General features: G+C 45.0%; 1 protein-coding gene across 4 annotated transcripts in view; it reads right to left on the bottom strand.

The window, feature by feature from the left end:
- itga11b (integrin, alpha 11b) overlaps positions 1-13,463 on the bottom strand; it is a 36,836-nt gene that overhangs the window by 14,160 nt on the left and 9,213 nt on the right. For 2 of the 4 annotated variants that reach the window (XM_026172398.1, XM_026172399.1), the window contains 11 exons: positions 7,674-7,783; positions 7,235-7,326; positions 6,597-6,711; positions 6,394-6,521; positions 5,882-6,030; positions 5,147-5,291; positions 4,868-5,033; positions 4,613-4,683; positions 1,557-1,701; positions 989-1,137; positions 726-869 (listed from right to left, as the gene is read on the bottom strand). In XM_026172398.1, the coding sequence (XP_026028183.1) occupies positions 726-869; positions 989-1,137; positions 1,557-1,701; positions 4,613-4,683; positions 4,868-5,033; positions 5,147-5,291; positions 5,882-6,030; positions 6,394-6,521; positions 6,597-6,711; positions 7,235-7,326; positions 7,674-7,783 (1,414 nt within the window). Of the gene's footprint in view, positions 1-725; positions 870-988; positions 1,138-1,556; positions 1,702-4,612; positions 4,684-4,867; positions 5,034-5,146; positions 5,292-5,881; positions 6,031-6,393; positions 6,522-6,596; positions 6,712-7,234; positions 7,327-7,673; positions 8,003-13,463 lie in introns of those variants that run through there. The other 2 variants (XM_026172396.1, XM_026172397.1) reach the window with 1 other exon arrangement.

Below are 13,463 nucleotides of genomic sequence, written 5' to 3'. Positions count from 1 at the left end.
GGCTCTTCTGTGTTGTGCCATGCGCTTGTGAAGTGGCTGTTTGGTCTCTCCAATGTAGAGGTCCCACTCCCACTAGGTTTATATCTGGGACTCTCCACCATTTGACCTTAGAACTGAAGAAGCTTCTCGGATGAGAGGTGAAACGTCTACAAGTAACTTAAAGAAGTCCAGACGCTTTTCTTTGCAAGCTCCTTTGACTACGATGACCTGGATGACTGAGAACCTTCACAGACATAGTTCACATTAGGTGATGGAAGGTCAGTCACACAAACAATCACAAAGCGACAGATAATTCTGCAACTCTTTTTCACCGTTTTAAAACAAGTGAAAAACATTCAAAACGACACAGAAACCAATCAGGAGGAGAGAGAAACTCAAAATAATCACGAAAACCAGCAAACTGACCACTAGTTGAACCTCTGTGGCTCTCAGTCATCCAGGTCATGCTAGTTTTAAGAGCTTGAAAAAGAAGACAGCTGGACACCTTTAGGTTTGAGCCTAAAGAAGTCTGCCTGCCTTCTTTTTTGAGAGCCTGAAGAGATAAAACTAGATAAAGCTGTCAGTGGGGGTTGAGGTACTTTTACCAATCTGTGCACAGGACCTTTTGTCTCATAATTTGTCCATGACTCTTGTGTGGGGTTATCATCTTGTGACAACTTCTTCTGCTATAATGACAGTTACAGAGAAATTGGTTGCTCCTTTGTAGCAGTACGTGGTTTTTATACCTGCGGTGTAACAGAGTAGATGTAAACCTTGCCTCTCTCCCAGCCATGGCTGTAGTACATGGGTGCTGCCACCAGGAGGACATCAGTCTGTCCGTCACTGTCAATGTCCATCGATAGCAACTCACTGCCAAAGTATGACCCAATCTAGACAAAAACACAAATAAACCATAGAAACTAAACAAGATATTACACCAAGGAAGAGATACCTGAATGTCCACCAGGTTTGATTCATTCAAATATGGTCACAGTGGATTAAAACACACCTGCTCTCCCAGCAGTGCATGCCAGATGGTCAGGTCTCCACTGTTCTTCAGGGTGAATATGATCACCTTTCCAGTGTGGTTGAATCTTGGAGCTCCAGCTACATAAAGCTGAGAGCCGCGGGATGAAATGAGTGAACCCACCGAGTAGCCTGAAAGAAGATGAAAAACTGATTCGTTTGACTTGCACACATTGACCGTTCCATTTTGTTAGACCTATTTCCTCGGATTCTTCCAAGGTAAGAAAGCTTAAAGTAGACCGACTCTGCATTTTCTTATTTCCTGTCATATGTTTCCTGTTCCAAAGGGGGATGTTCCCATTAAACCTGACTAAAGTTTCTAGTAATGTGACCAGAATGGGCCAAACACACACTTTAGACTGCTCTAAACAGTCAGTTTATCATGTTTTATTTCTACTACTGAATCTGTATGACATCATAGAGGGCATAGCCTTAGAGTGATCTCATGTATCGCAGCTATACAACCCCTGTGCTCACCATTCCTTCTGAAGACCCACAGACTACAGGCTGGTATATCACATATCATGTTGTACACTTTATATCAATATTACCCAGATAGGCTGCATGGTTCTTCAGCTCCTCTGGAAACTCATCCTGGTAGGATGATTTCGGTGGAACAACTTTCCCGTGTTTGCTTTCTTTCAGCACGGCACCATTCCAGTCATAGGCGCCCACCGCTCCGAGAAGAACACCATCCTAAAGGAAAACATGGATTTAAAGGGAAGGCACTACCACCCACTATGTTTGAGGACTCCCAGAGGCGACCCTAGAAACTCTAGGTACCCACTCTAACCCTGACTGTATGTCCAGATATTAAAGTTGTTACTGAGTCATCGGACAGCATTGAATGACCAAACCTTTGGGAAAAGCACAGAGTCCCATCTGGGAGGTCTGAGTTGGCCCTGACTGATTTTGGCACTGCACTTCCCCATTAAAGGCCCTTTAGTCACTCGTGACCAGAGATGGGCAGTAACACGTAATCCGATTACTTTTTTCAAGTAACGAGTAAAGTAAGGGATTACTATTGCAAAAACGGTAATTAGATTACCGTTACTTTCCCGTAGGAACGCTGCGTTACTGCGTTACTAAAACCGTGATTTTTTGCGAGAATGTCTCACGACAGTGACGTAAGCGAGTGCGCCGTTCGTGACAACAGCTGTGTGCAGATCAACAATGGATCACATATCGAGTGCAGAGAGAGTATGAGCGTGCAGCGTTTAAAGCGTGGAAGTACTGACCTTACTTTGAGTTTGATTCCATAAAAAGGGACAAAAACATTAGTGTCCGCTGTGCGTGGGAAGAAAACTTCTTTTTACAGCGAAAAAACCCCTAAACTTCCAACAAGCACCGAGTAGCTACGACGTAATGGGAAACTCACAGAGAAACTCGCGGATTCTTCCACTGACCGCGGCACACCTGCACCAGGGTAAACCTCCGCCTGCCCCACTCCTGCTTTACAGGTGAAAATAGGGCAACAGGACCGCTGAGTCTTTGACTTTATTTATTTTCTGCTGTGTTTTACTTGCATCTATTTGAAAGACTGAGTGTAAACACACAAAATATTTTATTTTATGTGCTGGAATGTGCAGAAAATAGGTTTCAATGTTAAACTAATTTCTTCCAGTCAGAGAATGTTGCAGATAATTACATTTTTGTTTGATGCTTAAAGTTAAAAGATTAAAACTAATAAAACAAGTTTTAAAAAGAGACTTTTCCATCTGATTACATTTTGTATGATGATTATGCAGAAAAAGTAGAATTGGGCTGAAAGATCTATTTATCACCTCTTCAGGTTGTAAATCGGGTTTTTAAAAAGTAACTAAGTAACTAAGTAATTAATTACTTTTGAAAATAAGTAATCAGTAAAGTAACAGGATTACCTTTTTGGGGAAGTAATCAGTAATTAGTTACTGATTACTTTTTTCAAGTAACTTGACCAACACTGCTCGTGACTCCTGTACTGTACTTGAGTACTTTTGATAGGACAGTAACATCATCAGGTGGCTGGTGAAACGCCTGGGTTAGTTAGGTTGTATTTTAGCCACGTTAAACAACTGTTATTTGAAAAGAAAACTCTGGGAAATGTCGCTTTCTAAATGAAACCTTGCAGTTTTATATGATTTCCATCTTGAGAAGAACTGGATAGAAAGACCATATAAGGGCGTGTATGAGGACGTAGGCCCTAAACAGTTCACAAGTGACAAGATGTTACACAGGGAAACTTATTGAGCTCTGAGCTGCAAACCTGAAGACCCCACGATGAAAAAACCTGCTGGCAATGTTGGAACTGAAATGGTTTCTGAATCGTCCTTAAACTCAGTTGAACTGTCTCAACACACGTGTGAGCAGCCAGGCCGTCGTAAAGTCCAGATATGAACGTTTTTAAATCTTTGAGTCATCGTCTCTCCGGGACAGAAAGTCGAGGACGGCAGTGAGTGACCAAATTTTTGGCGGTGCCAGCGCCACAAAGTGTCCCGCCTGCAGGACCTGAGCTGCTGAGCCCTGCATGAGTAAACCTGAGCTGAGGATGGTTTTCCTGCAGGCAGAGATGATGCTATGATGCCTGTTTTCCTCATCAGTCTGCCTCATTTTACCTTTTTAATCCCAAAACTTAAGAGCAGAAACACTTTGCATATTTGTCTGTGTGCAGTCAGTGTGTGTGTGTGTGTGTGTGTGTGTGTGTGTGTGTGTGTGTGTGTGTGTGCAGATTTGCATCTATTCTCCAATGAGTTCGTGCCTGCAGCTTTACGTTCAGGAAAACCATCTGTTCTCTGTTACACACACAGTTTCCACCTCACATTTTCACTCCCTGACGCTGGGATACGATTTTCCCTGGATGAGAAACAACAGAAATATTTCTCGAAGCTTCTCATCCTGCAGCTTTAGATATTTGTCAGGACCAGAACCAGGCTGGTGATGGATGTTCAAGGACGATACCGATACCAGCATTTAAGTTTCTGTTGGCAAAACCGCCGCTCTGCTCCTGTCTTCTTTCTGGGTTCAGCTTTAGTGAAGAAAACTTGAGGAAATTGAATAATTGATACTTTGCCAAGTCCCTTTTTATGCAGAAAAAGTAGATGAAGATGTTTTTCAGCAGTAATTTAATGGAAGTTATTATTTTTTCTGTCCAGAGTGGACAGATCTTTGAAATCTAATCCTAAAATGGAAAATCCACAGATCTTCTTTTCCATTTTACTTCACAAATTCTTGTATCGCTTTATCCAAGTTAAACTTCTATCACTTAAAAAGTAATACTTGTCCTTTGATTTTCTCAGTCAATAAAAACCATGTGCCGTCCAAATATCCCATCACTAAGTTGTGTGTTACTTCGTATTTCTTTTAAAACATGAACTCGTCCTCTAAAAGCTGTATTTACTCTGTTATCTGTCTACTGCTAGCATTTGTTTGATGATCTGAAACACATCAGTGTGACAAATATGTACCTGCACCTGTTTCTGCACTCAGTGCTCTGCGTGTTGAATGTAACAGAGTGGGTCAACAGGAAAACCATTTTCCTATCATAGACAGATTTGTGGAAGCTTTTGAAAGCGCTTCATTTATCACACATCACTACCACTGTGTAAGAATGCAGCTGTGAGTCACTCACTTTGACTAAATGTGAGGAGAAACCGGCCTGAGCCATCTGCAGACCGAACCCTCGACCCTGACTGCTGGTTCCTGCAAACCGGACAAACAACAAAGACGACTTAACTTTTCCCTCCAGACCCTCCAGTCCTCCTGTTACACTTTAATGAATATCATTAGATAATACTTTTCAGAGTTAATTGTGAAATGCTCGTTAGTACGATGGATTCCGCTTTTCTGTAAATACTACAGTTTAACAGGATAAATGTTAGCTGACCTTCCAGAGAGAAAATCCTCTCTCCCAGGGCGTCCACAATGTCCTTCAGCGCAGATTCATCTGTCACGTTGAAGAAGTGCATCTCATCAGGGTCACTGGCAATAAACTTGATTTCCTTTAGAAAGGCTTCGGGGTTGATTCCCCGGCGGTTGTAATAACCCAGAACCTGCAGGAGATGCAGAGGAAACAGGATGTTAGTCAGAGCTTCGTAAGTCCAGAAACAACCAATAGAAACAGAGTTCGATGGGTGGGGGTGGGGGGTCTGGGGCTAAGACTCACAGCGATGGCATACATGGTGATGTTGTCTCTCTCGCTGTCTGTGACGGCCTGCACCAGGTGAGGACTGTCATGTGATTCACCGTCTGTAATCACAATCATCACCTTCTGAGCTCCCGGCCGGCCGCCGCGCTGGAACGCCTCGGATCTGCACAGGAACATCGGATGAAGTTCAGAAGATTCAAAGCTCTGAACGCTTGTTCTGGCTAATCTTAGCTAGCTGCTTAATGTACCTGCTGGTGTAGCTTGGTTGCTAACATTATCTCTATCTAAGTCCTCTGTGAAGGCACTTTGTTAGTTTTCATCCAGAGCTTGCTTTGGACTTTTCTTGGTAGTCGTCTCAGAGAGACTCAAACATCTTTTGGAAATCCTTGGCCTTTAGCTACGAGGCCAAGAAAAAGAAACAGGAGCTACGGCCTCCAGGAGCTGATGGGGAAAGAAAAACTTGCTTTGGCTGAAAAATGCTGGAGATGCTTCATCTGTGGGTTCATGTTTGAGAACTTTTATACTTTGCCATATGGAAGTAATTAATGTTCTGACTGGTTTAATTTTGGTAGGTTTAGTAAATTATACACTAGGAAACTTTGGTTCAATCCATTTTCCCAACATGAGTAAATGACTGGAACTCTCAGGGTTGCTCAGAGTAGGTGGGTAATGGTATCAGACCAATAACTATTTAAGGGTAAGTTTGTGTGGGCCCAGCACATTTTTGTTTGGGGTCATAATTTGGTGTCGTACCGGGCCACGTTGATTCCCAATGCCGTCCTCGTTTCCTCACCACCTCTTTGGTCGATGCGCCTGGCAGCGTCCACTACGTCCTCCACCGTCTGATACTCATCCAGTGTGAACTCGTGGACAACCGAAGAGCCGTACTGAATGACTCCCACCTGCAGCCAAAATACAGCTCTGTCCACATGAACAATAAACCACTCATGCAGCACCTGTCACCTTCAAACTATGAACAGATGAACTCTCAGATCTAAGATCAGTGGTAACCCAACATTTCGGAGAAGGTCAAAATTGACTTTTTGGGGGAAATGTGAATAGTTTTGGTGTTCCTTGTTCCCGGACTGGAAAAACTTGGCATGACAATATAATTAAAACAAGAATTGCATATTCTGACTGTGTGGGGTTTAGAGCCGGGCACTGATGATGACTCAGACCTCAGAGGGTTAAAAGCACTACAGTCTTTGTGTGCAGATAGGGCAGGATGCTCACTTTATCTGGTTCTGATCAAGAGATAAACTAACCTGTGTCTGACCTGGTCCGATGTAGAACTTGTGCAGGATGTTTATGAGGAAGTCTTGAACTTCATACCAGGGGTAGATGGAGTTGGAACCATCCAGAACAATCACAATGTCCATGAACGTCTCACACCCTACAAGATTGTAAAGGAACGTTAGAAACTGGATGGACAGATGGACGGATAGGTGGATGGAAGTGTGCTGATTACTCTGCAGGGCAGGTGCGATGGTGTTGGACAGCTTGAAGTTTCGGCCGACTCTGGAGCAGATCCCAGTGCTGTACAGGGAACTTCCACATTCGTGAGACCAGAGCGGACCGCAGGTCTGAGGCAGCACACACACCGAGTGGACAAACACAAGAGGAAGGAAGAAAATCAAAGCTTAATGACTTGGTGTGACGTGCAGAAACACATGAAATAAAATAAAACCAGTGACAACAGCAGAAGCTCTGCACGGTGTTTGTGCTGTTGGTGCTTTTTAGTGGCTCAGGAGGTAGAGCGGGTTGTCTACTAATCAGAAGGTTATGGGTTCGATCCTCAGCTCCTCTAGCCTGCATGTTAAAGTTTCCTTGACTGTAAATGTTAGGTGAAAAGCACTTTAGGGAAAGGTTGACTAAGCTTTGGAGTAAGAGAGTACTAAGTACTCAAAGTTCTATGTAAATATGAGTCGTTTACCATTTTTTGACCATTTTTACTACAAGTATGTTGTAAAATCTATAAGTGCTGAGCAGTTAAAACAATGGTGACTGTTTGTTTTCACTTCCCTCTGCTCTGTTCTTAGAGGCCTCTACCTTAGCTTTGATTCTGGCGGTGACTTTATCGTGATGAACTCTTTCGGTGGGACTCACCACAAAGCTGCTGTCTTTGGGGTTGGAGGTCAGCGTCATTCCCAGCCTCATCTTGTCCTTCCTCTCAGACACGTTGTTCAGAGTGAGTCTCCCTGATCACAGCCAGAGCAGATGCTTTGTGATTTTAAGTTGAATGTTTTAGTGTGTTTTCCTGTGAAAGTCCTGAATCTTCCTTCCTGTAGCAGTTCCTGCTGTCTGAAACATCTAACGGAAGCATTCCTACATGCAGCAGCATTTCCACTTTAAAGGGCCGACAAAGCAGTGAGCCTGAGGTGGCAACAAACCGACATGAAACCTGAGGCCAAGGCGATGACACCATGGTGAAAATGTCTTCACCATGAGGTCCACGACCTTCCCCCTGCAGGTTTTACTCTGACCTCTGTGACAGTTTACACACCTGAAAGCACCTGATCATCAATATTCATGCACTGCTGCTCACCCAGGTTGAGTCGGCTGCAGTTTGCAGAGTTCTTGCTGTCCAGCGGGCATCGGTACACATCGCCAGTCTGCTTCTTCCCCGTGGACTCAAAGGGAGCTCCAACCAGCAACCTGCAACCACGCACACAGTTTGAATCACAAACTTTATTTATAATGCAAAAGTCACGAATTCTAGAAAAAGAGGGACTCGTCTTTGAGGCTCGAACGCCGTATCGGACTGGTTTTATATGGTTAGATGTCCAAAGCCGAGCTGTTGGACTGCTGCACGTACACTTTATAATACAGCTCACAAAGCTCATGACTTTTAAGTATTTGTGGGTAAATATAATGACCTTATAATTCTAAATAAAATATATTATTACACCCTTAGTTGCGAGCTGTATTATGTCACCAACTGAACTTAAGTGTGTGTAACCTGAAGCATTATGTCATTGTCTTTGTCCAGGCTCAAAGCAAAGAGGAGGGTTTGCTAGGATTAGCCCGAGCGTTCAGGAGCTGTGAAAGACAGAACAGGAGGTTTCTGCACCATCACTCACAGCCTCCACTCCACTCAGAGCTACAACAGCCTACAGTGTGTGTCTGATATGAAAACGTTATGTTTTGTGGTCTGTTAATCCTTTCATTGGAGTGCTCTTGGTTGGGTTCTGGCCCAGTATGAGCTGCGTTTAAATCACAGACCTTCTTGGTATTTTTCTGCACGTACAGAAACTTTTTCACTTCCCCTCCTCAGAGGTCAGTCCTCGTGGCAGCGGTCATGTTAGACACAGATCCTGCTGCCACAGTTACACTCAGCAGGCGGGTCATTAGTGTTAACCGGCGTAAACGCCACCACATGTGGCCTCAGTGGCGGTTCTGGGAAGAGGGCTGACTCACATACCAGAGGAGCTGCTGCGGCAGAGCGCTAACCCTCAATCTGCTAAAGTGTCTCCTGTCCACATCAAACGGCAGAAAAGCAGGGCTGACAAACCACATCCCAGAACGCAGGCGGCCCGGGTTCACATCCTGCAGACAGAAGCACGCCTCCGAGCCTCTGACATCATCCCGCCATGCTGATCACTTCCTGAGCAGGTGATGTTGTTTAGCTTTCGGTGAAACTTCAAACTGCACGGGCTCTTCTGCTGCTGCTTTACGGGACTCTTTGTCATTTAATTGATGATCTCCGGGATGTTTTCCCCGAAACCAACAGCTCGAAGGTGAAGCCTGATAAATCTACCGGCGTAGACGCTGCTGGAGTTAAAAGTGGTGATCTTCTATCAGACAATTACAGTGTTGCAGACTTTCTGGAGTAATCCGATTACAAGTCAACCAAAGCTTTCCTCTCACAGGTTTGATTGCTTTTATGACCTCAGCCTTGTTCCTGCACAAACATCCCAGCTGACCACCGCCGAAGAGCCCAAACCAGCCTGTGTGGAAGACAGCGTCAGCCATGCCTCCAGCATCTCTTCTTCTTTCGATGCCACTCGTTCCCCGATGACGATGACCTCACGTCACAGCTTTTATGATCAGTTTATATGAAAACAAGTGTTCATTTATTCCAATATCTTTACTTGGTGATGCCACTTTTAGGCCATCGCTTGTGTTTCTTAGCGTTGTCTTTCTCCTCGAGTTCTCCATTCGTCACTGCCTGTTTTATTTTGGTAACAGCCTGTGTACATCCTGTCCTGCCCAACATAGATAATTTAATTACATGTAAATTTTGTTAAAAGTAACAAACTTTCACTGTTTAAAACATTGAATTTAATCGAGTGTGGTCAAATAAAGTGTACGTGGCATGGTAGAGATTCATACTAAGCTCATTTTCCTTAATAATTAATTATTTAAATACAAAAAAAATTAAATAATAATCAGTTCCTGTGATTTTATTTTGGATTTGTGATGAACTTGTTTTTATTTTTGCCTGCATCTGCTCGTCTCCTGCAGCACCTTTTGTTGCTCTTTCACATTTAGCTTCATTAGAGTAGATGTCTTACAGCTGGCTGTTACTGAAGGAACGCAAGTCAGAGCCTCTGGTAGCAGCTCGGCCTGATGGTGCACACACACACACACACACACACACACACACACACACACACGGACAGCAGCTTGAATCCTGGCTGAGGAAACGCACAGCGGGAGGTTTGACCTCAGATGTAACTGAGGTCACCACAGGTCCTTCGGCGGCAACTCTGAGCCGTCGCTCTCACAGATGTAACCGAGGCAGATGTTTGCTCTCTGTTACTTTCAACAACCTGATGAGCAACACATCTGCTGTCTAAGTGGAGCGACACTCGATTGTGTTGCAGTTTTGCAGACGCAGCACCTGAACCAATCGTGAGTGAGTAATCAGTCCTCACTCGTACTTCGAGGGAATCACAGACTGCAGATCAGATTAATGCAGAACAAAGAAGGGGAAACAGGGATGACCAATCTCTGATTACACTGCGATTTATGCGCTTTGGGACTATGATGAGGAAAAAGTGAAACTCGTGTTGCACACGGTTAAACAAAACCAGATAAATATCCAAACCAGGACACGCAGGACAAATAGAGTCGATAAGAGATGCATGAGGACATTTCCTCTAATGTTACAGACTCAGCTGACCTTTATCAGCAAACAGTTTCTGCTTCAACATATTTGAAAGGTTTCACACAATCCACCGAAATCAATATCGGGGATCATTCGTCTTAGAGACGTTTAAAGGAAGAGTCAAACTAATGAAGCCACTTTAAAACGATGAAAACAGCTTCATGATCAAAGCGGGCTCGTCCTCACTCTCATGGCAGCTCTCTGCGCAGTGAGCGAGGCACTGAGGAACATGGAGCTGCTAGTGAGGAGACCACAGCTTCTCTTCATGGTCATTGGCCAGAGGGGCCGATGACGCGATATGGCGGCCTCGCCTCTGTCAGTCTGCCCCAGGGCAGCTGTGGCTCAACCGTAGCTGCCTCCACCAGTGTGTGAATGTGAGAGTGAATGAATAGTGGCATTGTAAAGCGCTTTGGGTGCCTTGAAAAGCGCTATATAAATCCAATCCATTATTGTCTCAACCCTGCATGTGGACAGTTCACTCCTGTGGGTACCCGCTGCATTAAAATGCAACCTAACACAATTGCGACCGACCCACGCTGAGCTTCGAGAGCACTCCAGCTGAGCCGTCCACAGAGGAGAGGAACGCTCCGGGGTTCCTACAGCCTTTTCTCCCAAAATAATCTGACGTGTTTATGCTGCTACACGAATACGTTCAAAGGACAACCTCTGACCAAAGCCTCGCTCTTGTGTGACCGACCTCCAGCAGAGAAGGTGAAATGGTCAGCATTCAGGTCAGAGCAGCATCCCTGAGATCTATCCATACAACATCTGTTTGACAGAAAGTCTTTCCCATTTCCTTTATATTGGGCTGCCTGTAGATCAGGAAGCAGACCAGATGATCATCTGTTAGCCTGAAGGTTGACGGTTCGATCCCTGGCTGCTCCAGTCTGCACGCTAATGTGTTTGTGAAGCTCAGGTACTCCCGATGAGTCCATTGGAGTGTGAGTGTTAGATAGAAAGTACGCAGGTGTAGAGGAAGTGCTTGTGTGAATGAGACATGTAGTATAAAGCGTCCAGTGGACCGCGTCCAGCTGCAGACAGCCACCCACTGAAAACATCTGGAGCTTCATGAAACCAAAATAATAATTGTCATTTCTATGAAAAGGAGTACCGCAATCTTTTTATTAGCCTGAACAAACAGGACTTTAAACCTCATCAATGTACAGAGCAGGAATGAGAAAGACGACTGATCGCGGCTGAAACAGGAAGCAGGCGGCAGTCGCAGAGCCTGACGGTTTATTGGTACAAAGAATTCTCCCATGAACTCAGGAATATTGAGGATAACTGGGAAGACAGAAGGCGAGGATTATGCCTCTGTGCCGAGTGTCAAACACCTGAAATGCAGATATCACCGTGCAGAAAAACAATCCTGCTGAATTACCGTGTCAGATCCCCTTTACAACACGCACACACACACGCACACACGGTGGCGAGCGGCGTGATGGGCTTCACAGAGGGAGGCTGGGGAATAACAAACCACAACACATAGTTTCCAGATCCAGCGCTCCGCCTCCAGATGCAGGAGAGACTGCTCGCAAGACAAATGCAAATACTTTCCACTTGTTTACCTGAGACTTCAAAAGGAAGAGCGATTCTGTAATCCTGGAGGATCGCGAGGTATGCGTCACGGCTGAAAGAGTTTCCAGATAACAAAAAAACTGTTGGACAATCTCACCTGCAACCGCAGACAGAGGCTGAGAGGAAAACAACAGCGTAACCTCCTGATAATTAACTAAGTGCTCACAGGTTTCTGCTGTTTCATTTTCTGCCCTTCTGATTCCCAGGTGACGAACAAACACTCGCTGACGCTGCCAAACGTTTCATTCTTTCCACTGATTCTGAACTTTATTTAAAAGATTTCAAACAGCAGCGCATCATGCCAAGATCTAAAGAACCAAAGTCAGCGACGTCATCAGTCTGAAAGGTTACAGGCTTTGGGAGTGCAGCGAACCACAGCGAGAGCCGTTATCCACACGTGGAGGAAACCTGGAGCAGAGCTGAACCTTCACAGGAGCGGCTTCAACGGCTCATCCAGAGGCCGCAGAACAACATCGACTCTGCTCGGTTAAGGTCAGAGGTCATGATTCAACAATGAGAAAAACACGGGGCAAAAATGACCTCCGTGAGAGTTCAAGGCTCATCTCACATCTGCCAGAAAACATCTGGATGATCCCAGAGAGGGTTTGAGCCCCGTCACATCTGATGAGACGCCATCACGGCAGCAGCAGACATGGTGGTGGTCTGGGCTGCTCTGCTGCTCCAGGAGGATGTCCTCCCATCAGTTCATGCCATGAAGCTCAAGAGCACTCAGGCAGCAGGACAATGATCCAAATGAAGGTCTCGGAGTGGACCTTAAACAGCTGTTCATCCTGGAAAAACCTCCAACATGTCTGAATTCAAACAATCCTCCAAAGATGAGTCGACCAAAGTTTCTCCACAGTGACGTGAAAGACTCACTGAAGGCATCACAAACACAGCACTGCTGTTTCTGCTGGTGGAACAACCAGTTACCAGGTGTAGGGGCAGTTACTTTTGCACACAGGGCAGGTAGGTTTGATCACTTTGTTCCCTTAATGAATGAAATCATTGGTTTTGTGGTTTCCTTTGTCTGATATCAGATACTTTCCCACAGCTCTGTGCAGAGTTTTTGTCACCAAGACTTGATCAGTTTCTCAGTGTTCCTAATATCTCGTTTTTATTCTGAAGCTTCTTCGTATTTTCATATTTCTTTCTAAAGTCGTCTTCTTTCATCCCACTTTAACACACCTCATCTCCTCTGAAGGCCCGCTGAGAGTCCACGAAGGCTGAAAATATAAAGATGAAGGATGGGAGAGCAGACTGAGCGGGGAGCCAAGGACAAACTGTACAGGAACAAGTGTTTGCACGAGAGCGCGAGAGTGACGACCTGCGTTATGAAATCTGGATTTTCAGCAGTAAGAACTATAAATAATGTCCACATGCTCTGCAGAGAAATGTTCCACGTTTCAGTCTCGTTGGTGGAAAATGTGTCATCCTAACATGATCTTGACATCTCGACATAATTCACGGCCACGCTGCAGAGGGAGGACGGAAACAGACGAGCGGCGTTCCAAGTCGAAGGTATTTCAGCTCCATGGCCCAGAACATACAAACCTGCTGGCTTCAGACGGGCCGCGGCCTCCAGTAAATCCCAGCACCCCGCCATTATCTTTCATCCTCAACCAGACACGCAGACACGCAGACACC

Source organism: Astatotilapia calliptera, chromosome 7 (assembly GCF_900246225.1).
Source record: "Astatotilapia calliptera chromosome 7, fAstCal1.2, whole genome shotgun sequence".
NCBI lineage: Eukaryota > Metazoa > Chordata > Actinopteri > Cichliformes > Cichlidae > Astatotilapia > Astatotilapia calliptera.
This window is presented reverse-complemented; position numbering and strand designations above follow the sequence as displayed.